At 33.0% G+C, this 26,939-nt stretch overlaps 3 protein-coding genes across 9 annotated transcripts in view; 1 reads left to right on the top strand and 2 right to left on the bottom strand.

The window, feature by feature from the left end:
* Positions 1-282: 282 nt before the first annotated feature.
* LOC117213706 (eukaryotic translation initiation factor 4 gamma 2) lies at positions 283-12,241 on the bottom strand. 2 transcript variants are annotated; one of them, XM_033459264.1, is made up of 8 exons: positions 12,130-12,241; positions 6,192-6,303; positions 5,846-6,062; positions 4,827-5,763; positions 4,609-4,746; positions 3,465-4,354; positions 2,957-3,259; positions 283-2,642 (listed from the first exon to the last, which is right to left on the bottom strand). In XM_033459264.1, the coding sequence occupies exons 4-8, from the start codon at positions 5,722-5,724 to the stop codon at positions 2,535-2,537; spliced, it is 2,337 nt and encodes a 778-aa protein (XP_033315155.1). In that variant the 5' UTR covers positions 5,725-5,763; positions 5,846-6,062; positions 6,192-6,303; positions 12,130-12,241; the 3' UTR covers positions 283-2,534. The 2 variants fall into 2 exon arrangements, with proteins under 2 accessions (XP_033315155.1, XP_033315154.1); XM_033459263.1 differs by lacking the exons at positions 6,192-6,303; positions 12,130-12,241 and having other exon boundaries at positions 5,846-6,073.
* A 531-nt stretch (positions 12,242-12,772) lies between these two features.
* On the top strand, positions 12,773-17,582 carry LOC117213589 (syntaxin-12). Of its 2 annotated transcripts, none has more exons than XM_033459065.1 (6): positions 12,773-12,977; positions 13,704-13,963; positions 14,037-14,202; positions 14,285-14,412; positions 14,852-14,985; positions 15,058-17,582. In XM_033459065.1, exons 2-6 carry the CDS (start codon positions 13,737-13,739, stop codon positions 15,231-15,233), a joined length of 831 nt encoding a protein of 276 aa, XP_033314956.1. In that variant the 5' UTR covers positions 12,773-12,977; positions 13,704-13,736; the 3' UTR covers positions 15,234-17,582. The 2 variants fall into 2 exon arrangements, with proteins under 2 accessions (XP_033314956.1, XP_033314957.1); XM_033459066.1 differs by having other exon boundaries at positions 12,776-12,977; positions 13,760-13,963.
* A 1,918-nt stretch (positions 17,583-19,500) lies between these two features.
* LOC117213588 (ankyrin repeat and BTB/POZ domain-containing protein BTBD11) overlaps positions 19,501-26,939 on the bottom strand; it is a 32,418-nt gene continuing 24,979 nt past the window's right edge. For 4 of the 5 annotated variants that reach the window (XM_033459064.1, XM_033459062.1, XM_033459063.1 and 1 more), the window contains 12 exons: positions 25,143-25,347; positions 24,634-24,879; positions 24,077-24,556; positions 23,008-23,338; positions 22,365-22,600; positions 22,085-22,287; positions 21,234-21,968; positions 20,860-21,128; positions 20,575-20,780; positions 20,201-20,494; positions 19,945-20,127; positions 19,501-19,816 (listed from right to left, as the gene is read on the bottom strand). In XM_033459064.1, the coding sequence (XP_033314955.1) occupies positions 19,610-19,816; positions 19,945-20,127; positions 20,201-20,494; positions 20,575-20,780; positions 20,860-21,128; positions 21,234-21,968; positions 22,085-22,287; positions 22,365-22,600; positions 23,008-23,338; positions 24,077-24,556; positions 24,634-24,879; positions 25,143-25,347 (3,595 nt within the window). In that variant the 3' untranslated portion in view covers positions 19,501-19,609. The remainder of the gene's footprint in view (positions 19,817-19,944; positions 20,128-20,200; positions 20,495-20,574; positions 20,781-20,859; positions 21,129-21,233; positions 21,969-22,084; positions 22,288-22,364; positions 22,601-23,007; positions 23,339-24,076; positions 24,557-24,633; positions 24,880-25,142; positions 25,348-26,939) is intronic. The other variant, XM_033459061.1, reaches the window with a different exon arrangement.

Genomic DNA, 26,939 nt, shown 5'->3' with positions numbered 1-26,939 from the left:
GATTGTAAAGCAATACACGTCATTGTAAATAGAGATTCTTATGTTAGTAAGAGGATGTATGTATGTATATACATATACACACTGTGCGCATTTATTAAAATTATCATGTGAGTATAACAATGGTAATCGAGAGAACTAAATAATGAGAAAAGGGCGTAAAGTACCATTTTGATATTTTTATAAGATTATTTAGATAATAATTTAAAAGTACGACAAAATAATGTCATATACTGTGATAATGAAGTTAATGCAAGATGAGGAAAGAAATTTTTTTGAAAATTATCATGAAAAAATTTAATACTTTCGTAAATTTTTTGCTAACCGTGAAAATGAACAGTGAATGGTGAAAGAGAGAACGACAGACACAAAGTCGCAAAGATGATAATCCTAGGAACAAATTTTATTGATAAAGATAAAAGAGATTTCTTATCAGTTTAATGTCTATGATCAATTAAAAACGATTATAATGTAGTCCATTATGTGAGAAATAATACTGACGATATTATACATGATTCGTACGTTGCATTATTTGTTTTTTTTGTTCATTTTCAATTAATTTATAATTAATATACGTGGAAAAAAATAAATTAATAAAGTTGAAGTACAATATCGCATGTTACATAGCAGCTGAAAAATTGAATAGTACTTATTGATATTAATCATTTACTAATTATTTATGTAGATAATTATTTTTTCTTATTTTTCATGTTCATAATAAGAAGGCAACAAACAAAACACATAATTATACCACAAATATTCATTAAAATATTACACTAATGTCACTATTAAATATATTCCACGTACAAAGAATATTTTCAAATTAGCATTAATTTATCGCAGCGAGAATTAAGTCATTATCTTTGAGAATTAAATAAAACAGTAAATGAATACACATCTGATACACACGATTTAAATTAAACGTATCGAGAATAATGAATTTATTTTTCTAGAGCGAGTTTTCAATTAATTTGTGAATAATGCGTACCTACGATAAATGTGTATTCAAAAAAGAAATAAATTTAACAATGATCGATTCAACATAAGTATTTGGACTGACGACACTCTGGGTGCGAACTACCTACTACATGGTGGGAAAAAGATGCAGTTTAATTTAAATTCTTCAGTACGGCAACAAGAATTAGGGGGCGACTTAGCAATTAACAATTTTTTTTAATACGTACATTATCCTGGAATATTATCGATAAATAATTAAAAAAAGAAAAAAGTATCCAAATTCTTATGTTTAATTAATTGGTGTATAATAATAATTACGTACAAGGAGGCTTAACAAAATTAATTCGATTCGAATGTGCTATTGGGAAAGCAAAAGTCGATGGATTAATTTCTAAATTGATAATATGCTTTCTTCTTTCACCGATCATGAGAAGCTGCGATATTGCACTAACTTTCTTTTAGGCGAACTTATGGCATCGTGTCTGAAAGTTACGCACTAATTAAAAAAAAATATTGTATGTCGATGCGTAGAATTCTAATTAGGAGAGACTATAGGCAGGAAAAGAAGGTAAGGTGGCTGTTGGTTCATCGACAGAACAACCAGGGGGCCATCTGTAATAAATTACACCAAGGTATGTTTATTTTTAAATACGATTTAGTCGTGTCACTAAATTCTTTTTATGTTATGTTACGTTAAAGTGAATTGTGATGTTGGCTGCTGGTTGCTTTGATTAGTATTTTAGAGTAGAATTAATGGAGCAGCAAATATAGGTACATGGACAAAAATGGTGTTTGGTTGATTGGTGTGTGTATAAGTTTGACTCAGTGTTTTCCCGTTTTTTCAAGATCTACAAATTCAACTCAATTTTTTTTCTTTTTTTTTTACCTTTTAAAGAGAATTAATTAGTCGCACTTTATATATTATACTACTGAGTCAGTCCTCTGTTTCTGATGGATATCTTTTTCTGTTTCTTTAGGAAAAGTAGATGTATTTCGACTGTTGTGATGAATTATATAATAGTAATAATAATATAATAGTTAATAATAGATAATAATTCCTCATAATAAATGTAAAAGCTGGTACACAGAAATAACAAGCGACTCGCTGGTGACGCGGACAAAAAGACTTACAAAAACGTGACACATGCACAATACTAGACAAAAACTTTGACAACACAAATCACCAGACTAATTTTTTTCTTGTTTCTTTCTGCACCGATGTTCATACAGCGGCGAATGTTGATACATCTGCTGGCCCAATATGATAACAAATCATATCAATATTCAATTATCTAAAACATTCTAAAACTTCTTCCTTAGAAAGTCTGCTGCAAACCACTCGATGGGTTGCAAACTATATGTTTTCCATATTTTTTTTTTTTTTTTGTGGACATGATTGTAAAGTCCTTTTCTTCTTTGTCTTCTTCATCTTCTTTGAACGAGGGCTTGACACAGACTAACAAGATGTTTGTGGCAATAGATGGAGACAACTCAATTAGTAAACTGAAACCGCCTGGTCCAGTAATATAGATAGCAAAACCCTATTCCAAATTATAGGTAACCGGAAGAACGTATTGTTCTCACAGTTTTTGCATTCTGTAATTTTTATTGTTGTCTTCATCGTCGTTATGATCATCACTTTCCTCTTCTGTTGATGCAGTATCTAACCATGTTAACCAACTGTTGACCTACACCATTTAAACATTATTAATTAACACATGTTTCTTTAAGTTTAGTTTGTTATCATGATATAAATTACTAATCACATGTCAAAGAGAATAATTATAGTTATGAAGACAAAAAAAGTATATTGGTATTAAGAAGATTGGGCAAGAGTTTCATAGAAATTGTTATGCAATTAAGTGCACTTTTTATAGCACAGGAGCATTTCACCAATAAAAAATACTGATCATATTGTACTGTATAATATTGTGCTAATTTGTAAACATACATAAAATTTGAAACATTAATGTAATATTATGAAATTTGAAGTCCTATTTACCTCAAATAATGCTTTACCCTTGCCCGGATAAGCATCAGTAACACATTCTTTCCATTTGAAATAGGCATCTTCTTCAATCACTTCTAATCGATAAAGTCCATCAAACCATCGCAATAGCATCCCTTTTGGAAAATTGTGCGAGAACCAAAATGCTTGAAGTGCATGGAGAGCAGTCACTTGAGACTCTATATCGACGAAGAGTAAACGCATCAAACGTGCATATTTTTCCAGTAATGCTTTTTCCTTATCTATTACTGATTTTCCTACACTAGAAGGATCAACCCCAGGTGCCAGTATTGTTTCCTAATACAAACATGAAAAATAGAAATAATTATAAAGATATCAAAATCAAGTATGGAAAAGAGGACATGAGATTTTTAACTATTTACAATACCAACAAAATGACTTAAATATTGATACAATACTAATAAAAGTATAAAAAGAAATTATACGTAGTTAATAAATATAGTAACATAAAGTAACGATTTTAATTAATTTTTATACTAACATGTGTAATGTATTTCAGAAGAACGTTCATCAATGCGTTAATAAACTCTGAATCAGAATGATGCGAAGGTTCTAGCTTTTCTTTGATCCATTTGTAAAGAGTATTAGGATTTGGGTCATATTCTAATTGACGCCATATATCTCCCTGGATCTTAAGAAGTGGATAAAGGAAAGTCAACTCTCTGTCCTCTAAGATCTCCGCAAGTCTCTCTTTTGTTTTGTCTGCTTCAGGTAGTTGGCTAATAAGATTCACCTTGCTCTCGTTAAAGATCTGTGTGAGTCTTGCTTTGCCTTGGCTTTTATGTAACTGCTGAAGTGTAAGTAAAAACAACGGATGATGCTGACCGTTTTCTGTCACAGCAACCAGATCGGTTAATTGAATTAAATTATCCACAATAGCCTTGGCTGTTAAGAAGGCAACATGAGAAGCTACACAAGGCACAGTACTCTCTTTTTCTGGAATATTGGATACTAATTCTTTCCATCCCTCATGTATCTGCTGTACGGTAATCATGTCTGCTTTCTCCAATTCAACTACAAGTTTAGCTGCAAGTTCACGCTCAGAATCTCCGCGGTCTAATGTATTAGAATATAACGTATAAACTGCATGACGTAAAAATCGTTCAGGTATTTTAAGATCTTGAAAAGCTGTTATTGTGTCCTGTATATTCGTATGAGAAGCAAGATCGTCCATCAAAGAGTTCACTTTTTTCAGTATCTCTTCTCTAGAGGTTCCTTTGTCCTTTCTATCACGAGCTTTTTCTCGTTTATCTACAGGACCTTGTTTTATTACGATTGCTGGTGACAATTCCTTGTGCAATAATGGCGAGCTGGGTTTTAATGTGCTAGTACGTAGAAGAGGTAATTCCGATGCTCGTCCTGTGAACAGATCTATTAATTGAAATAATAATTAGAAATTGTCTGTGCGCGGCCATGCGTATTAGCATTTATATGTTAAATTTGAACATCTAAATTAGATATGATTATTTAAGTAGAAGAATATGAATTTGGTTGAACCATATGTTAATGTTATTATCTTTTTCAACCAAATTATGTGTATACATTATTTGTAACAGTTACCGCTAAGCATTTGAAAAATTAATATTAGCAAAACTAAATAATATTTTATTAACTAAAATACATACCACTGTTGAGAGGTAGGTTGGGATTGATGTTGGTTTGTTTAAACATCATAGAATTAGCTGATGGTCTTAGTGATACTTCTTCTGGATGTCCAATCAACATCTTATTTTTATTGAAGCGTAATTGTTCTTTATTGCTATCTGTAATTCAATGAAACAGATTCATTAGCAAGACGTACGTGTTTTAATAATAAATTACCATTTAATAAAGTAATACATACTGTTATTGAAGTTTTGTGGTGAATTATGTTGCTGTTGATTGTGTTTTCCTTGATAGTTGTTTTGGTTACGATTCTGATAGTAACCCGGCTGGTTACGTTGATTGTGACGGCCATAAGTAACCCCGGAAGATCCAGAGAATCCGTTAGGGCTGAATGGGGATGGCATGCCGAACGATGGAGAAGTCAATGGTATACTTCCCATCATATCCATGTCTAATCCGCTACGTCCCATTTTTCTTAAAAATTCAGCTCCGAGGCGATCCTCACGTCTATGGAAGCCATTTCCCCTCGAAGACTCTTCATTATCACTGCGAATTTGATTAATTGGCATTGGACCTTCAGTGCTGGTAGCCTTACGCGGTACCCAGCCATCACGGCGTAGCTCAATGACATCACGCAGCATAAACTTGATGCGTAGAGGAAGATCTCTGCTCTCAGCTAAGGAGTTCATACGATTGAAATATTGATCCATAAGTCCGCGGCCTTTATCCGAGTCAAGGATACGGCCGCAGGTACGCATGATTTGACAAAGGCATTCGATATCCTCGGCAGTATCCCCCCTGGATCTCCTTCGCCTTTTCTTCTCCAATAGTTGCTGGATGCAACGATGTAAAATCGTTTCCGATACGATTCCCAATTTTCCCAGTTCTCCGATGAATTTAATGTTACCAAGCATTTTGCGCTTAGCCACCTGTCGGCGTTCCTCTTCCTCTGGGCCAAGTTCATCCTGATTTTCGAATGCCTCGCTTGCCTTTGAACGATTTTCAAATTCGTCTTTGCACTTGTTAAGAAGAAGAACTGTGAATGTGCTTTGGCCTTTTTGACTTTCAATGAGTGCTTTTCGTGGTTCAAAGTTTGCAGCTTCGTCAGACAGCCGTTTGCACAGCTGTGCGTACATAGAACTGTACTTGGGTTCATCAAGTGCTTTTTCAAAGATCTAGAAGTGTAATGGTAATAAATATTAAATTATACAGATTTTGATTTTATTTTACATATTATAGCACTTATCATCTACTTACCAAAAAAATGACACCTCTGAGAATCACATCAGAATTAAGCTCAACGTTGAGCAGGTCGCTGCTCAGCTTTGCGAACTTTTCCGGCGTAAGCTTATTAAGAATACCCCGCACCTTTCTAAAGATGAGATCATTTCTGCTTTCTGGGGTGAGTGCATCGCGTCTAACAGTTGAAGGAGGGATCCAGCGTTGCTCAGCGGATAGGGAGCGAATATCGTCCCTGGAAGGCATCGAATTTTTTTAATTTCAGTGTGTTACAAATAACAGTGAACACAGAAGATTGATTGGGTGTAAAAAGAAGCAGCTCGTGTATGACTGTTACAGTCAAGGTAACTTTCTAGACCCTGACCTTCCTCCCGAGACACGAGAAGCACCCCCCGGTCCTGTGGGGTTGTCCGTTGTTGCGCGTGTTTCGGCCCCCTGAGTGATAAATCACAGCACACAGATCTTCCTTTAGGAAGCTGAAACAAAAAGAAGATTACAATAAGAATACCTGTCATTTCATCAATAATTTATTGCTTACACGCATGCTACTCCATCCATGTTTGACTATTAATATCGCAGCCTTTTGTACCTAATGATGCAAAAATATGATGTATTAACACACATGCAATTGGGATGCTTAGAGTACAAGTTATCGTGTGCAGTCTGAAGAAGTATATTATAATTTTATCTCTTTGCACAAAATGCATTCCTATTATTTCTCCATTAAATCTAAGCAATCTTTGAACTATGTGTACTATAATATATTTAATGAATTTTATACTATTGTCATCAAATTATTATGTGATAATTATATCATTATGTAATATCTTATAAATTAAATGTTTCTATGAAAGACCTCTCAAACGGAGGGATAAATTTATGAAAAGAACAATTGAAAAGTATTTTCCAAATAAAGAACACCCTACTTTTTTAAGAATTTACTAATATCAATACATTAAATACATAATACTCATGTAAACTGTACAATGCAAGTTTATTTCCAAAAATAAATTAAATTTTCAAACACGTACAATTTTTGTAAAGAAAAAGGAACATAGATTTTTTCTTCTTTACATTTCAACATTGTAGTACTAAATATGATTATGCAAAATGGGTGAGAAACATTCACTCTCATCCAACAATTAATAAATCATAAAAACATAACACAAATATCTATTTATTTCTCTTCTGATAATAAACATCATTTTGGAGTCAAGTAAATAGAAACCGAGCATAAAGTAACATGTAAAATACAAAATCACAACAAAACAAATTTAAAAAAGAATAAAATTAAATTTCTTTTCTTCCATCTATTGTATATAATAACAAAATATCAATTGCTTTATAAGTAGGCTGCTAGATGTTTATGTAAATTTTTATTTTTTGGAATGCAATTAAAGAAATGGAATCTAAAGCAAAAATTTATTTCGTTTACTAAATATTACAGCAAATATTATTATACTTTGAATAAACTATAGTTTTGCATACTATGTGAATTTCTGGAGCTTTAAGGTTCCTATAGATGCATAAACATCCGCAGTCTACTTGTAAGAATAAGACTTCTAACGGCAGGAAGCACGGATTAACAGTGTGCAGCCTTATTGCGCTCACAAGTGAAGGTCTTCAACGGGCAGGACGAGGACCTTCTCCAGGGAAACGGCTTTGATCTTGAGGTATCGGTTACGAACAAAACAACCAAAAGCCGTGGACGATAAACGTGGAGAGGATCGTATGTGGGGCGCGGCTCATGGTCAGACGGTCAATGAACCTTTCGTCGTCTCACCTCGACCGATCTCGGCTTCTATCGCCAGCATGATCGGGCGAGGTCGGACAACTTCGTCCTGACTTCGACTAAGGTCGCCTTTGACCGCCTCTACTAAGCGATCCATGTATTTAGGGTGCATGACTGGAAAACCTTCGGTCTGTTTTCAATTATATGCTACCGGATGGAGGAAAACAGAGAATAGCTTTATCTCGAGAACAGAAAAGATTCCAATATCAATTCTATGTACGGTTCTTTGTGCAATGTTCTTTTTCTTTGAATCGCAGTATTATAGACTTTCTTTTTTTTTTACCATGAAAGAGATTTCTCTCTGTATACAAGATGAAAAAGTAAGGTGGAATCTATAATAATTAGAAGTATGTGCAAAAATTGTCAGACAAATATACATGTATAAATTTGAGTTTTAATGTGTAATTATTGTATGCATTTATGGTAATTTACGCGATAAATGAAACTTGAGTAATCTGCGCAGTGTTTTGCTTATCTTTATAAATGTACTTTATGATGAAAAATAAATGTATTGAAATAACAAGCTTTTTTTCCGATTAAAATAATTCCAAGAGTAAACTGAAATTGTTAACAGTAATAGCATAGTATAAATGGGAGATATATACGATATTGCTGTAAATTATTTTGGATGATTTTTAGGAATGTAGAAAATTTGGATGAACAATGTAATTTTGGAATATCAATGTACGGTTACAAAAATTCTCGCTCGGTAAAAGCGGAAACTAAATACCATTGAATATGTATGTACTTACACATACATATATTGTGACTTAAAAAGTATTGCTTTGGGTTGCACGACGAAGGTCGCTATCTGCAACATGCTTCGACATTGAAAATTTCTTTGGTGCATTAAACCGGTATTTGGTTTCGTTTCCTTTTAAATTTATATTACTTTTGTTGTCAGACAAGTACACGACGGTTTAGGGAAGGCAATCACTTTGACTTGTTCGATTACCAAAATAACAATTGAAATTTCTTAGTAGTTCTAAATTTATCTTGTTTAAATTTAAATATACGCATTTAAATATCTACCGAACATTTCAATTTGGACATAACAAACGAAGTACTATATCCAAATAATTTTACAAATATGTAATTAAACTATAATCAAATACTTTTTGCAATTTTCTTCTTTTTTGTGTAATAATTCAATAATAATTTTAAATATTGATAATTTCATCGTAAATTGTATACAAAACTTGTATTGAAATGCATCATAAAAATAATGCATTCTATGATTTAAATGTCTATGGAATTCTGGGACTATGACACCGGAAGTTCAAGATTGCAAAGAAACAGTTATACCAATTTTATAGTTTTTGAAGCTACAGCGCATGCCAAGTTGAATATGTCATAAGTATATCTACGAATGTTATTATCGTAAAATAAAGCAAAAAATAATCCAAAATTTGTAATGTCTTTAAATATGTTTACCAAAATAGCTATTACCTTGTAATAATTTATACTGCGTATTTTCCCCTAAATAAAATTAAAATTACTGATGAAAATATAATTAAATAAATAAAAGTGAGGACAGTAACATTTTTAACAATTTTGAACAATGCATAGTGTAAAGCTACGTTAAACGAGGCCTTAAAAAATAATTATATACAAGTGGAGCCACGTGCTAACAATAAACAAAGAGATAGCAACGAAACTCAGATCGAGCAGTTGCTATCCTTCTTTGAATACTTCAGACACTCCATTATTCTGTTTCCTCATGACACGTCATTGATGCGCCGTGACGGCTGCACTCCACGAGTTAGAACAAGGTTGCCAACTTTTGAAGGCCGATAACGCATAAGATCAGCGATTGTAGGAAAAAGAAAGTGAAGTACCTCTAATTTAAATGAAATTTTTCACTAAACACTTAAAGCAATTTCTATAGAGAATATTTTCTCGTTAATAATATTCTAAAATGTTTCTAGAAAGAAAGAAATAGCAAATAGATCTATGGTAATACTACCAACATTATAAACAATAATCGCTAGAGAAATAGCATTACACAAAAAGAGACCAAAATTCCTTGCCTCTAAAATTTTTCATGACAATGCACATTATTTAACATCTCATTGTTTAATGAATTTCATGTAATTTAAAAATTTTTCGACATTCCAACTATAATCTAATTACCGGGGAGTTGTAATTTTGTTTTATATATTCACGATCGTTTTTATGATTCGCATAATTAGCACATGCACAGAAACACAGATGCCGAATTTACCAAAAATTTCTAGCAAGTGACATAGTTACGTGGCGAAGTGCAAATTAGCCGCACAAAGTGGACAGCTGAAAGAAAATCAGTACGTCTATTCATAGTACGATAAGCGTTTAAGTTTGGTGTAACAAAGAGGCCACATACGGTCGTCACACGTCCGACATAGGAACAGTCATATGGCCGAGCATTTAAAGGCGCACAGCAAACGCGCTCGCCACGGGTGCGCATGTTGTAACACGCTCTGCCCCAAGTATTAAATGTTTCGAGGTTGTAATCGTTAGAATTCTGGATCGTTAGTATGGCATTATAGAAACTGAGGTGGCAAATTTTTCACATTGAAACGAAAATTAATTTTGAACGAATTACATATACTCTTATTTAAAAATTGATTCTAACCGAATTATGCTTATAAATCTTCGAATTTTATACCCTAATTTAGTTTTCGTTTTAACAAAAAAGATACTTTGATCATAGAAAAGATTCTAACTTAAATTTGAAGAAAGAAATCATATATATTAACAATGTATTGATATATTAAAAAAAAAATCTTTAATGAGAAAAACACAATGAACCAAAAATGAAATTGAAGATCACTTGCTCAAGTATTATGACGAAATGCTTTTTTTTAAGTAAGCAGAAATCCGAAATTTATAAAAACGATTATAAAAATTCGTTCTCTGTTAGGAAGATAACGCAATATATTATTAGTACGGCATCATTTTGTAGTTTCTTTGTTCAACCATAGCATACAACAATGAACAACAATGAATAGAAAGATAAATGAATTATAAATGTAAAATCTACCAAAGGAACGACATTATAATTTTAAATATATAAAATGAAGAACATGAAAAGTATCTATCTTAATCGAAAATTTTAGACCATATATGTACAAAAATTCCAGCGGAACGTCAGAAACATGACAGTGTACGGCTGGTTGGTTTCGTGATGCCTATGCGTATACGTGCACATTGATCGATGAATACGTATGTGTGCTCCATGCATACATATGTTTACAAGAGTCTGTCTCCATATCCGTCACAAAACGAATGTATCAAAGTGTATCGAACAGCAAAAAATTTGTCGAAACGAACACTTTTTTCTCAAACTTATTCTAGAATATATCACTAGAAAAATTCTTAAAGATTCTTAAAAATTCTTAAAAATTCTAAAAGAAATTCTTAAGAAACGACTAACCCTGTTAATTTTTACATTCCAACTTCACTTTTTTTCAACGAGTAAAAAAGCTTTTAATGTTTTAATCCTTTTACCGGAATTATTACTTCCGCCAATAAAATTTAAGAGCTACGTGAAAATATATCTTCGTTTTTGAAGTATGATATAGATAAAATATGGCCAATATGGGCGTAGGAACCAGAGCACTACCCCCATTTGTAAGGGGTTGTAGAATAGCAAAATAAAATTGAGTTCACTAAAATAAATTCTTGCATTTACATAAAATTATGCGTATCAAGAATGGCTTTTCGATAGTATAAGTGAACTTAAGAAATTCCTATAACAATAAAGAAACAGCCGATTGATCCGAAGATGAGCAAAAGAACAGGGCAGAGTTAAAGAAACCTTTGACGTAAGCAGTGTGCATAGGACTCTCTAAATAAACGAATCGATTTTGCAACTGAACAGAAAGTAACCAACAATCGAAGAAAGGAAGGTACTAATTTCAAAATTCATCTAAAAGGAAGCTAGGCAACAGAACGTAATGGTGGAAGGAGATTTATTATAAACATCGAAAATTTTGCTTTCACGTATAGCTTAAAAGAAAATATGCTTCTAATTAAAATGCGAGATGTGCATAGCTTGAAACGTGTATAAAACATGCTAGAAGATAAAGGAATGAACCTACACCAAAAGTCACACCGATTAAAATGTCAAAAGTGGGAGGGAGTTGCGTAGGTGCTTGCAAACAACACTCAATTACCACTCGTGCATTGTTTAATTTTGCTGTTATTCAAACGAGAACTAGTCGATCGAATGAAAAAAATTGGAATTAGAACAAGATATGAAATATGTAAAATATGATAGGGAGTCGACGGAACGGAAGATGCGTTCGGAACCGACATGACGCACGACCTATGTACGAGCTGTATTGACTCGAAAGCAACCCTCGAGAAAATTCTACCAAATTTCCCAACTTTTAACCAGATTTTTTGTGAAGAAAATACACGCAACGTGGTAAACTAGTATTAAATTGGTTATAGTAACAGGCAGACAAATGAAAATGTATGATTTTTGCGAGTAAAACGATGAGAAATCACAATAGCGTTTACTTACGGCCGACGGTTGTTGTTTCTGAAGGCTTTCGCAATCAGTCGGTCGTACTCGGGAACTTCCGTACCGTACGTCTTGTCAAGCCAATGTCCGCCATGCGACTAACATGTAGTCCCGCAGGAAAGTAGCTTATTAGTCGGTTTAACTGTTCAATAGAAAAATTTTATTACGGATTTTTCTTACCTTTTATTGCTTTAAACGTATAGAAATATATTAAAATAAATGTACCGTTAGTTTTATTTTTGATCCTAGCGGTAGTAATATATAAGACGGTATTTCAGACATTCGTTTCTATGAATGGATAAAAAATTATTTTATATCGGAGGTTAATATTTTTATTTACTTTTCATAACAAGAAATTTTCTAAAAAAATTAATTTCTTTATATGAAAGATTACAATTTATATTTGTTTATTATAATAAAATAAAACAGTGTTTACCAAGTGGTGTTTTGAATCTAGTAGTACTGACGGTGTTATAGACACAGTAGACTATATTAAATTCCTTTTATATTACAAACTAATTTGAAATTTGCAAGATGTACATTATATTATTAATAATTTATTATCAGAGAATAGATCTATCTTTATTAGTCGATAAGTAAATGGATTATTTACACAGATACCGAGTCCGGACTTAAAAAATATGAAAGGCCGATAATGTGGAAATCTGTCTGAATCGCAGTTTCGTATACAAAGGGGCTATTGTCACATAGGCGGTGGATTAGATCATTTAGGCAACTGTCAGTTTCTAAGATTCAGTATATAAAGATAGTTCTCTTGATTTTTAAATGTGAATTAATAAAGCAATTTATATTTAGATATTAAGAACATTTGTGATAAAATAAGTCAGGTTTGTTTTACATATTTGTCACATATTCATTTATGCATTTTTATCTCGTATTAATTTTATTCTTTCGTGTACGTATTTGCCGTATATCATTAAAGATCCGAATGCTATTCAGCTGCATAATGACGAATAGAAATAGAACAGAATTTTAATACATGCTGATTAAAATTTTGATTTACTATATAATATGTGTATCATATAATATTATACTATATTATTCTAACTAATATATCATTTTTATGACAGCTTCAAAACATTCATCTGATACATATTTATATTGTATTTCCTAGGGTTCAATAAATTTTACATTTACTAACAATATTACCACTGACAGAAAATTTAAAAGTTTGAACATTACGTGTTTTGTATAAGTATTGAAAGACACTTGAAATACGTGTAATAGGTACATACATTTAACAGTATTATGGAAAGTAAGATTAAATATATTTGATCTAGGAGAATAGAAATTATATACAATTATAAACAAATAAAAGATGATGTTAATTTAAATACATTGGAATACATAAAAATTCTGTTATAATGTTTACATGTCCTTAAAATTTTAATAGTGATTCATATATGTGATAATTTATCAGTGTTATTCATGGATGTGTCATATAGGTTTCATGATTTCATTGTGTGTTTATATATATAAACATAAAGTTACACGTAAAAGAATTATTCGCCAAAATTTTAAATGTATTTATTTTTTATTTTTAAATTTTGCAGGTCTCTGAATCTTTTAAAAGTAGAGAAATTTTAATGAAACTTATATTTATTTTTAGAATGGCTCACTGTTCTCAAACATATGGGTCCACGGATCAACGGACAGATGTACCTGATGTAGGATTTAGTCCTACTGAACTTTATAGTCTCAGTGAAAATATTACTACTAACATATATACAATAAATACAAGTTGGAAGACGCTTGAACGTGCATATAAAAATGTTGGAACCAATAAAGATAATCAGGGTCTAAGAGATAAGGTGTAAGTAATTATAATAAATTTGAAATAAAGACCAAATAATTTAGAGTAATTTATGTATTTATTTTGTAACAAGGCATGTCACACAGTTAAGCACAAATCAAGTAGTAACCCAAACCAGCAAAGACATTGCAAGACTGACAGTGCTAATGAGGCGAGGTGATAAACAACAGAAGTTGCAAATTGAGAAACTTACCACTGATTTCAAAGATGCATTGCAAAGATACTCAGATATGCAGAAGGTAAAATATATTTTATTAATTGTGTCCTAGTTAATTATAATGTTATCATGTACTTATAATTTCTTTGTTATGGAATTTGTAGTCAATTGCTGAAAAAATGAAGAGACATATTTTGCTTACAACTAGTATAGAAAATCCTATGGATCCCGAGGAAGAAGAACAACAACGTTTACTTCAAGCTCAGGAAGATGAACACAAAGTGACACAAAGGTTTGAAATAAACTATATGCTCATTTTGATAGATATACATAACTATACCTGCACACGTTCGTAGTGAAAAGAGCTTGATTATTTCTCACAGTCTGCATACAAGCAATTGGATGGGAAATGGCTCACATTATACTAATTTTATTAAAAAAATGAATATTCAAATAGGTCTTTTTCATGATTTTTGTAATATGAGCTTAATTCATAGATTTTATAGTATGAATATTGAAATAGTTTGAATTAAAAATTTCATCGAAAAGATTAAATAATTACAGTGTGTATTATTCATATAGAAAAGTTATAAAATGCATTTGAGTGTATGGTAAGTTTATTTTAATCAATATTCTAATACATAATACAAGTCCTTTAAATTACGTTATTGATCATACATAAAATGATAAAAAAGTAATCTACAAGTACTTCTCTTTCCTGATGTGCTTAGGAATCTTGAGTTCCAACAGGACATACTGTTAGAGAGAGAAGACAGGATAAAACGAATTGAAGGTGATATTTTGGACGTAAACCAAATAATACGCGAACTGGTAGCATTGGTGCATCAGCAAGGAGATTCAATCAGTGAGCTATTCTGTCCAAATTTTATAAAAATATCTCGTTTTTGCATATTTTTATAAATGCTTATTATTGTAGACACGATAGAGAATCAAATAGAAGATGTCCACGTGAATGTTGAACTGGGAGCACAAGAATTAGTTAAGGGAAGTAATTACCTAAGTAAATATCGACGGAAAGTTTTTGTCCTACTGTTACTCGTGATTATAGTTGTCGTTATATTAATTATTATTCTAGTCACTAAATTAAGTTAGCGCTCCTAATCATCGTAGATACTGCGAACAAATGAAAAAGGTTGTCTCAATCTATCTTATTGATCGTAGTACTAATATCGTGGAAAAATATAAATTGCCAGTTTATATATTGGATATGCAATATGGGGAGAGGATAGACTTATTTTATATTCATTTGTAAATTAATTAATTAATATAATTCAAACGTATTATCCTTGTTTACTTTCCAACTTGTAAAACATATTATAATGTTCTTACCGCGTAACTTGTTTTTTATTTTCCATTTTAAGGCAATTTCAATTTAATAACTCAGATTGAAGCAAAGCATAACAAAGATATTAAATATCCGCGTCATTTTTTATAAAAGGCTTTTAATAATAGCAGAAACAAACTTTTGAATATTGCAAAGTAACTAATTTTTGTTGTATCTGCAAGCTATTGTCTAACGAAAACTTTGATAAGTCATTTTGTTATTAATTGTATTATATATTATTTTTTCAATAAATTATACAGCATTATAAATACAACCAGCATCGAAGCAGAATGTTAATGTTATATTATAGCTTCAAATTTTATGGCAATAGATACTGTTTGTTAAACATTTATATTAAAACTATGTACTCTACTGATTGACTATATATAACATTTTGATATATACTTATCATAATTAAACAATTACTTAATGTAAGTAGTAAAATTATTCATTAATTTATTTATTATGATAAATCTTTAAAAACCGTGTTATTTAACGTTTTATTATATTGATATTAGGTCACAAATGAAAGCATAAAGTGATTAAAAAAAGATACAGATTTATCCTAGAATTACGTGAAATAAACAACGTGGCACTACATTGATCAATGTTGGAAGATTTGTATAGATAGCATTTGTTAAATGAACTATATCTTGTTTTAACATTTTTTTATAATTGTGCGCTATAAATATGTAATTACTATTCTATACCCTGGTTTTTATTTAAAAATGTAACTTTATATTGCATATATTTTACTGTTCAGATAAATGATACATACTGATAGATTCTGCTCAACTTTATTAATCAATTGAATGTAATGAGAAGTGATAAGTGGAAATTATGTTTTGTAAAATAGATATTCTTTTACTAGCTTGTCATTTACATGTTATCATTTTGTAACAATAAATTCGTTTCGTATTATTGAATAATTAATTATGTGTTATAAAAGTAATATATAACATGTTGTCTCCATTCTTTATTTTAGAAATATAAATTTGCACAAACTGAAAATGAAATTTTGATTATATAATTATGTCATGAATACTGTTACTTATCACTTTTCATCTTTTCATCTATGTTTAGTTATGTATAAATTAATACGAATACATGTATTTATATGTATGCGCACGCAGCTTTACTTTTACAGATCAGTCACTTTAAACAGCTTTACAATATAAAATATGTAATGTATTGAGAAAAAACAATAATTTACATTTTTCATGTGTTTGAAACATTTTACTATTTTATATACAAACACAGGTACTAAGAAATATTAAAAGATACTTATCGCAGTTTACGATTTATGTCACATAATATAGGGAATGCCTACTGATGACTTCTTCAAAACTGTTTTCAAGCTTACATTTTTACAAGAGACTATATATCACTATGTAGTTCTTATTAACTACATGATAATTTATGTAAGTGAGAACTTTTAAGGACATATAAAAGATAAAAACATCATATTCTTAATCTAAGCATAATTCAATTGTATAAATTGTGAATATACCATAATTTTTTATAATCATTCTTTAATAGAATTATAATATTGTTTATTATGAATTATGCGTATTTTTGCTGAAGGTTACAACATTAAAAAAGGAATACAGTACAGATTATCATAAGATTGAGACAGCCATTTTCTATAAATCAATTTGTCTCTTATATGATTATTAGGCATTCCAGAATTTAACAGTTCAGTGATTACATTATCATTAAGATTATAACTTGAATATTGTATATACAACTAACCACTAACATTCAAAATAAATTGCATTATATATGATACTAACATTGTTACGTTGTTGACATATATACAGATGACAACAGTTTTGTTACAATAATGAACTCTATGATGTTTCACTGTATTAATTGTAAGTTGTGTTTTGTTCTTCTTTTTCTTTGTGAAATGTACCGCATTCTTTGTAACATTTTATTAAAAAATACTAGCCTCAGTTGAAATACAGATAGCATGAAAAGAGGGCAACATTTTGCATTAATTTCTTGATCTTTTACATTTTTTTATGAGTTGCTGCAAGTGTCATTGTGATACAAATTATAAAGTTTATGTAAACAAGATTGTGATGAAAAATATAAACAGTTTTGTTAGGCTTCAAGAAGTGAAACAATTATCATTTAATGTTTTCATTATCACAATATTTATAATTTATTGCAACCGAGATGTACAAATTATGTTGTATTATTAATACATGAGATAACATTTGAATATTTCGCACTATCATTTCTTTATCGCGTTTAAACTGTTCAGCCTATTTTATATACAAAATATATATGTTCATTTGTTATATATATTAATAGCTTGCTATCACTAAAGGCTTACAGCATATACCACCGTCTATACTCTAAATTATTTTTATATTTACATGATTTAAAAATTTGTGATGAACAAATTAATTTAAAAAAAATTAATACTTTAATTATAGTATGTACGCATGGGATTCATTTATAACAGTAATTTATATAATTCGTATAGTATCTAATGTACATTTATAGCACGTAGTTTACAAAAAATACTTAAACTAGAAATACTATACAAGAATAAAACAAATGCATAACAGAAACGTAAGTTTTATGGTTCATTAGTATCCCGAATGAAATGCTAAGGTATTAATATTAGGTTAAGTAAAAAGTTCTGAGCGTTTTTCGCTAGATGTCTTTAGTGAGCCATATCTCACGATGTGCACATCGCATCGAGTCATAGTATACACCGATTTCAAGGTGATATTACGCATCAAAAAGGTTCTTTGTCAGTTTTGTGTTCGGTGAAGCCAGTTGTGTGTTACAGCGTTCGAAAATGGAGATAAAAAAAGAGAAAATTCGATACATTCTTCAGTACCACTACGACCAAGGTGAAAAGGCGGAGCAGGCGGCCAAAAAAATTTGTGCTGTTTATGGACCCAGTACAGTATCGAATGCAACAGCAAAGCGGTGATTCCAACGATTCCGTTCTGGTAATATGGACGTCGAAGATGAGGCACGCTCTGGTAGGCCAATCGTCGAAAATGTGGATAAAATCATGGAAATCGTCGAGTCGGACCGGCATGTGAGCACTTATTCCATTGCCCAGGAACTGAAGATTAGCCAGAAAACCGTTTGGAACCATTTGCATAAGGCTGGTCTCAAGAAGAAGCTCGACGTATGGGTGCCACATGAATTGACGCAAAAGAACCTTTTGGACCGAATTGATGCCTGCGATTCTTTGTTGAGACGTAACGAAATCGACCCATTTTTGAAGCGGATGGTGACTGGCGATGAAAAATGGGTCACATACGAGAACAACAGCCGAAAAAGATCGTGGTCCAATCGCGGTGGGCCGGCCCAAACGATCGCCAAGCGTGGATTAACGGCCAAGAAGGTTTTATTGTGTGTTTGGTGGGATTGGAAGGGAATCATCCATTATGAGCTGCTCCCATCGGGGCAAACACTTAATTCGGACCTCTATTGTCAACAACTGACCAGACTGAAGCAGGCGATCGACCAGAAGCGGCCAGAATTGGCCAATAGGAAAGGTGTTGTGTTCCATCAAGACAACGCCAGGCCGCACACATCTTTAACGACGCGTCAGAAGCTCCGAGAGCTTGGCTGGGAGGTTCTATCGCATCCGCCGTACAGTCCAGACCTGGCACCAAGCGATTATCACCTTTTTAAGTTTTTGCAAAATTTTCTTGATGGTACAAAACTGGCCTCAAGAGAGGCTTGTGAAAATGAGCTGGTCAAGTTTTTTACCAATAGGGACGAGGACTTCTTCAACCGCGGAATTATGAAATTGCCTTCAAAATGGACAAAAGTAATCGAACAAAACGGCGCATATTTAATCTAAATCGAATAATCTTGACTATGTTAATTTCATCGTCGAAATAAAGCGAAAAAGCGCTCAGAACTTTTTACTTCACCTAATATTAAATCAATAAGTATTGCTGATAATTTATATTTGAATAACCGATAGAAAAAAGTTAAAAATAAATCATGTAAAACTCAGTCTTAGTTCGCTTACGGGTCTTTTTTCATAAATGATGTCATTTAAACATACGTGGATATGTTTATCACTACAAGTGACGATAGCGAAAGTAAAATGATAATGACGATGCTAATATAAATATCGTGCATGATGTTTAACGTATCTCTAAGCTTTTATCTTATTTTGTTGCTGAGATCGTCTAGCTTTTATTCTTGCTTGTAAAGTGAGAAGAAGGCCTGCGAGAACATCGTGATTAGGCAATTTCTTAGCGAACAATAAACGTTTAACTGAGTCATCGTAAGTTAATAAAGCGACCATATTTTGTAGTAAAAAACCTTGACAATATTCTAAAAGTTGCGTGGCGTTGTAAACCTGGAAATTGTTAAACGACAAATCATTTATTTCATATTTCCTCTTTAACAAAAAGTTTTTTTATTTTTTTATTTATAGTTTTTTTTATTTATAGTTTTATTATATCTAATAAAATCTAAACAAGATACCTTTGCGTGAATATACATAGAAACGATATTGTCGAGATCAACCATAGAAGAACATTGTGCCTCGCAATACCTAAGTAATCCATCCAATTGGAAAAAGTTTGCGGCTGCCATTAACTCCAGAACATCACTTTGATTAACTTCTAATGTAGCACAACCACCATGGTATAGAAATTCCATAACCATCTGAATATTAAAATATGGTTTAAATCTTAAGTAAAAAGCTAAGGCTTTTTAGCTCTTTTGGAGTATTATATACCTGGAAAATGTGGTATCGAATATCGTTAATTTGTACAATAGGAGGATTTCCCTCGCACAGTTTTGAACTTAACATATTCCTAAATCTCGGTGACGATGTGACCAAAACGATTTTATGGCCATAGAAGACTCTGCCCTCCACTCTGAATTGTACATCGCTTAATTCTGGATTATTTACAAACTTGGGATCTATTCTGGATCCACTAGAAAGTGTTGTATCTCGAATAGGTTTTATTGGTTCCCATCCAAAGCACGTACAGAAAATATCCGCGAGGAGAAGCGTCGTTCCTTCTTTCTATAGAAAAAATACAAGCCGAAAGATATAAGAAATATCCTTATTCAACTCAACTTTAATCAAGTTGAAATATGACTTACTTTACTATATCTAAAAATGTTAAACAACAGTGGGAGACATTCTTGTACGAATTGTGTCGAATAGTCATCTGGGCAAACTTGAAGAAAATCTTGAAGTAATTGATCTATTACCGAATCTAATCTTATTTCGTGAGCTGTTGCAAGACTATGCATCCAGCAATGTAACGTCCAGCCCACTTTTAATCCGCGAAGTTCCATCGTGATATCTGTGTAAAAATTCATATGTTTATACAAAAAATATATAAGTATACTTTTTTAAGATGATTTTTTCCAAATTTATTTTACCTAAGTGGTTGCTTTCAGCACTATGGTACATTGCTTCTTGTAAAGCTTTAGTTTGAACTTTATTAAAGACTGGCTCTTTGCCTTCTCTTCTATTTCCTCTTCCATCTACAGTTTGTTGTTGAGGACTAGTACCGGCACTACCTTCTGCCAAAATTTCTTCCAATGACAATACTTCTTTCTCTCCTCGTTTGGCAGAGAAGTTTAATGGGTGAGACAACAGTTGATGAAGACAACTCCTCTGACCATGAGCTGTTGCTACTGATATTGCACTGTAAGATAAGAATACAAAGCAATTATAATTTACTACTTCTTTGGACAATAATAAACTATATTAGATCTGTCATCAGGAAAATTAAAATAAATATTTTACTTGCCTATAACAGCCCCGCTGAGCAGAACCAGAGTATGAAAATGAATCTTTTATCAAAGTAGATAAAAACGGCTGAGCTCCATGAGCCAACAGAAGTGCAACCATTTCATAATTGCCAGATGCCGTAGCCGCTTGCAATGGTGTAACCGTAGATTTATCTTCGCTCAATTTAGCCCCACCTTCAACAGCTGCACCCCTCTCCAATAATATTCTAGCAATATTACAATGTCCTAACAACGCCGTGTAGGTTAAAGCAGTCCAATGTTGCGTTTCTGCATTGAATCCAGATTGATTACAGAATGTACTATTAGAAACGTTACTAGAGGCACTAGGTGAATTGGAAGACGAATTTGAAGACTGCACATTCTTTCCTGGAGTCATTACAGCAGATGACGTCATTGGACTTCTAGCATTTGATACATTTAGAGCTGCTGGAGCCTTGGAAGGTGTGTTCGCTGATTGTCCAGTGGATGGAGGTGGACTTTCGATGTTTAAATCAGCGCCAGCGTCTAACAATGCTAGAACAGCGGTTTCATCACTGTTTATACACGCTATCATTAAAGCAGTGAAGCCATTATCATTCACAGTGTTGATCTTTGTTGACGGTAAAAGAGGCATGGCTTGAGCTATTAAATCTGCACGACCGCTTGTTAGCATCTTGAAGGCCATATCCATAGTTAGGAGCCGGACGTATTCAGAATCGTCAATGCGCTTCGAGCAGACTGAAACTTCCTCGAAGCTGTGAACGAAGTTTATTACAAAACCTTATTAAAGAGTTAACGTTACATTTTGGGACCTTGCCTTATAGGGTATCCAAGGTACTTTTATCACTCTGTAAATTCTAATATGTATTACCATATCGGTCTAACAGGACAATCTACTCCGGGCAATAGCAATCTGGCAGCTTGATTAATGTCATCTTGATCCACAACTAGACCGTGCCTGTGTTCTGCATGAGCGGTCGCAACTCTTAGCCATTCAACTAGTGGCGGAAGTACGACGTACGCTCGTTCGTATGCGAGTTCTTGTATCCCGGAACCTCGTTCACCGTGTTCCAACTGTATAAATATTGTTTTATTACATTACGTTCAGACAATAGAAAAGGGGAGCAAAGATTAGGATCAAATGGACAAACCTGCGAACACCTCATGTAATAAAAGAGAGCATTCAATGCCTTGGTTGTTAAAGGTATAGGTGAACGTCCTGCTTGAGCTACTTTTGATATTAAATCTACCAGTTCTGACATTGATCCTACGCAGGTGGTTAAAAGCGACGGTTCTAACGCTGATCCCGCTGCATCTCTTCCGCTGCGAGATGATGAGGAGGAATTTAGAGAACTGATACTGGCCCAACGTGGCATGGCAAGTGCACCTGCGAACATTATGAGATTCTCCTAAGATTATGGAATATGGGAGTATTCTCCTAAGATAAGAAAATGGATTAAATGATCGATTTATTTCATTTATAATACAACTTAATACGTTAAAAAGCTAATAATTTATATAAGAAAATTCAAAGCTTACTAGGAATATTTATTGTCTGATGAATTTTTTAATAAGTTCTGGAATATATCGGTTAACAGTAAAAAAAAGAGAAGAATTACATTAGTAATCGTAATTAACTATAGTAATTAAGTAGTAGATGGGGTCATAATATGGTTAAAGCGGGAAATAATGAATTTTAAAATAATATTAATTAGCACGTTGGAAAATACAAGAATACTTTTCGCGTAAATAATTATTGCCTATCTAGCTTAGTTCCTAACAAAATAATTTTACCTGATGCCGTTCGACCAGCATTTAGATGCGCGTACGGTTGCAGAAGACCCCATAAATCTCCACTGTTTGCAATAGCATGTTCCAACATGGTTGCAGTCAATGTTGTATGGGGATCAGTCGGTATACATTGTAGTAGTATTTCTTCCAACAGATTTTCGATTCCAGCGGTCAAATATATGGCTGCATACTCGTGTATCATTCTTCCTAGTCGTACATCAGACATCCAACGAAGAAATCTTCCCACTGGTAGTTGTAGCCCGGATCGAGATGCTTTCGATTGCTTTAATTGATCGCCAGATACGGCGAACATCGCTGCAGCACGCAAGCAGGCCTATAAAAAGACAATAAGTAGATGAATGTCTGTACTAACGTAATAATAATTTGCCTGAAATCTGTCTGTTATTCAAGGTCGCCAAAATATAATACCCGTCTATTACTGGGACAAGAAGTTGTCTAGTTTTATGGTCGTACTTTCTCGATTGATTATCTAACTATTATTTAAATATTGCTGTTTACATATAATACATTCAATATAAACAAACTTAGCTATTAGAATAAGTGTTTTCTGATATGAGCCTATTTTATGAGCCCATTATGTTACTATAACATTACCTATCTTTATTGTATTATCTGTTTTTACATTACTATATTATTACCTTGTAAGTGATTCCTAGTTAAAGCAAGCGTGTATAGAACAAACATATATAAAAATTAGTGCATGGCTATATAGTACAGAGTTTGTACTTTGTCCGCTTAGGGTTATTTCCTATGTAAGCAGGGAGACACCCGCCATCTTCTAAATTCACGCGGATCAAACGCTTACGGTGTAAAGTTGAATTTATACCTTTATGAATCCTGAGAGATACAATGACGAATTTATTTTAATCAGCTCAATTTTAGCCTTTGCTAATATCAGTGTAACATAATATGTTTTATTACTATTAATATTGATTAATGAATAAGATAATAAAGGGTATTTAGATAAGCAATTTATGTCTAGTATATTAAATTAGCAATTTACTCATCTTTAATTATCACATCAACGAATCACGTGTTTTATTTCACGTACCTTGGTACAAGAATCTGCTAAGGCCGGACAAAGCACGATTTTGAATGCGCTGTATACCTCGTGTTTACTGCATAGACCAACAGGTTTAGCCAGTCTCTGAGTTTCTCGACCGATTCTAACCAGCGCCCGTTGCAGCAGGTAAGAGAGACGCGGTATCGTTTCCATAGAGACTTGCTCCATGTGTTCTCTAGTGCGACCATTTTGCAACACGCGAAGGACGTCGTGGTGCGTCCATGGTAATTGCTGTAACTCTACCAGCCGATTATGAGAGTCTACCCAGACGAACTCGTCAGCACTGGTTACGTTGGTATTTATGGTTTCTAGGCTGGAGTGTCTCATCAGTCTCCTTACAGCTGGTTCTGAACTCTCGGATCCGCTCAAGGAGGAGTAGGTGGAAGACGATTTATGGGAACGCATAGTAAGCTGCTGAATTGCTAGTTTGATATCTTCTAAGCCAGAACCTGACCATGGCACCTGTAACTACAATATAGTTATTGGAAAAAGAAATTTAAGGTAATGATTTTTATCAACAATGGATTTCTATGCAAAAAGCACACCTTAGCGGGTGTAGCTCTGTGTCTGTTACGATTCTGTCCAGATCTATTCCTGCCATTTCTCTGAGTAACCGAGGCCGATAAACGATCGTCTTCTGGCACAGAGTTCAGCTGCTGTGGACTGTGTGCCCTATGATGACGATGCGGTGGTGAACTGCTACTCGTGTGGCCACCTGTGTCCGACATGCTTGCATGTCCTGACGATCGATTTTCATCTGATGAACTATTACCGGTACATTCTGGTCGCCTCTACAAAAGATGTTCATATTTTATAGCGTTTGCTCTTCAACATCATGATAATATATCGTGAGATGATGATGGATGGTGAAGAAGGAATATAAGGAATAAGGAGTAGATTGTTGGAGTATTAGTATCTTTAGAATTGTGTAATGATTAAGTTCTTGAGAATGAGAATGGAAAGTCGAATACCACGTTCATATCACTATCACAACACTAATGAATGGATGGATGAATTAAAAAATACTCAGATTGCAAAAAGGACATTAAAATACCTGAAGCGCGCGAATTTCATGTAAACTAAGATGGTAGTGTTGAGAGTGATGGGGATGTTGAGGCGTTGGCGTTGGAGCAACGCTGTCTGTGTCCCTTTCTGCCACCATGTGAACCATATTATGAACACCGTTTTTTGGAGAACTTTCCGTGAAGTCCTTCGAGTATGGAGGACAGTACAATTCTCGTCCACTGCCACCGGCCGGTCTATAAAAATTTTTTAGATCATTTCAAATTTTTGAAATAAATTTAGCACATTTAAATTTTGAAAATTTTCCACAAATGCATAAATATCCGTAATTTAATTCATACGTAATTTACGTAAATACAATACGTAAATTAATTCATATACTATCTTTTCGAAGAAGTGGATATTCCTTCCCAAAAGAATTCATAATTAAATAATTTAACTAATTAACCAAAAAATATTAAATTATATGATTATCTACATTGATATAATCAAATAAACTACTGTTCTATAAAGTCTACTATTACTACACATTAGCTGCGCGTGTAGAGCATATACGGGGGGCCACGTTATTCGATATCCTGTTAGGCAAGTTTCTCGTTAATTGCCCGCCAAATAATTATAATCCAGCGAAGCCCGTGCCAGTTCGATCTTTCTTTTCCACTGCGCCTTGAAAAAGCAAGAACATTGAAAAAATACTTGGTTACCGCGTATTCCGTTAGAACGATTTAGCTTTGAAAGAAATCACGTTCTCGAATGAATTCAGAATCTATGGAGCAACAAAAGTATTCAATGTCTTCATCAGAGATTGGAGAGATAAATATAATAGAATATTATGAAAGATCACTGCATCGAAATATATGTAATAATTTATGTATTCTGATGTAATATCGTGATGAATGATATTTATCGCTTATCGTATGCTTTTGATTATTTGAGGTTTGTTGTTTTTGTTCTATATTAGGATTAACTGAATATTTATATATACAATATGTATTATACAATGATATATAATACTTTCATTCGTAAATTGCATGATACATAATTGTTTACACAGCCTAATCGTTAACCCCATCTGTTTCATTGATTCATTAAAAGCGCTCTCTATTCACGGAAATTGGTTCGTGTAGCGCTCGAACGATAAAAGCGGTCGATAAAAGTTATGAGTTGTTGTTTCTTACATATTTGTTGATTTTTTTATGCCCGGTATTGCCCTAATATTATATAACCTAGGATTGCATGCGAACGAATCACGAATGAACACATGAACACGGCTCAAGCGTACAAATTAACAATATTTGTAGCCGTATGAAAATAGCAAGAGATTCACGTGCTCGATAAGTTTTGGGAAAGGTAGATCATGGTCTACATGTGTTTCGTGTATCTCGATTGTGACCTCTTTGTTTCTCGCTATTGTTGGTCGCGTAGGGCGTCCACGCGCTTCAAATTCTTTCTCGATGAGCAAACGACCCGACTCGGAAATAAATTCGATTTGTTTCGAATTCAGAGAAAAGTATCGCGTTCCAAAAATCTACGGTCGTCTTCTTGGCGATCCTCCCGGGCCTGTAATTAATCGTACGAGCCGGTTTCTGCGTAAGCGACGGAGCTTGCGTGTTTCCCATTAGGTCGCGTTTCCATCGTACGTACAGGTGTGTATTTTGACGTTGAGTTTGAAGTCGTTGAAAAAGGGTAAATTCCAACCTTTAGTTCGAGAGCCACATGGATAAAGATTTAATGGATTAACATTAAGTAAAAGTGACTTGATTAATGGAAATTTTCTAGGAAATTATATACATTGCCGGTTGAATAATGTTGATGTAGCTGTGATGCA

The sequence above is a fragment of the Bombus bifarius genome, unplaced genomic scaffold, assembly GCF_011952205.1.
Source record: "Bombus bifarius isolate JDL3187 unplaced genomic scaffold, Bbif_JDL3187 scf7180000009125, whole genome shotgun sequence".
NCBI lineage: Eukaryota > Metazoa > Arthropoda > Insecta > Hymenoptera > Apidae > Bombus > Bombus bifarius.
Note: the sequence above shows the minus strand (reverse complement) of the source record. Positions and strands in the feature narration are given on the sequence as shown.

Coding starts and splice junctions, on each gene's coding strand:
- LOC117213706 (XM_033459263.1), bottom strand. CDS start 6,073: ATGCCTTCCAGGGACGATATTCGCTCCCTATCCGCTGAGCAACGCTGG. Junction 4,355..4,608: donor CAACCTACCTCTCAACAGTG/GTATGTATTTTA, acceptor TTCAATTAATAG/ATCTGTTCACAGGACGAGCA. Junction 2,643..2,956: donor AGGGTAAAGCATTATTTGAG/GTAAATAGGACT, acceptor TAAATGGTGTAG/GTCAACAGTTGGTTAACATG.
- LOC117213589 (XM_033459065.1), top strand. CDS start 13,737: ATGAAACTTATATTTATTTTTAGAATGGCTCACTGTTCTCAAACATAT. Junction 13,964..14,036: donor CAGGGTCTAAGAGATAAGGT/GTAAGTAATTAT, acceptor TTTTGTAACAAG/GCATGTCACACAGTTAAGCA. Junction 14,203..14,284: donor GATACTCAGATATGCAGAAG/GTAAAATATATT, acceptor TGGAATTTGTAG/TCAATTGCTGAAAAAATGAA.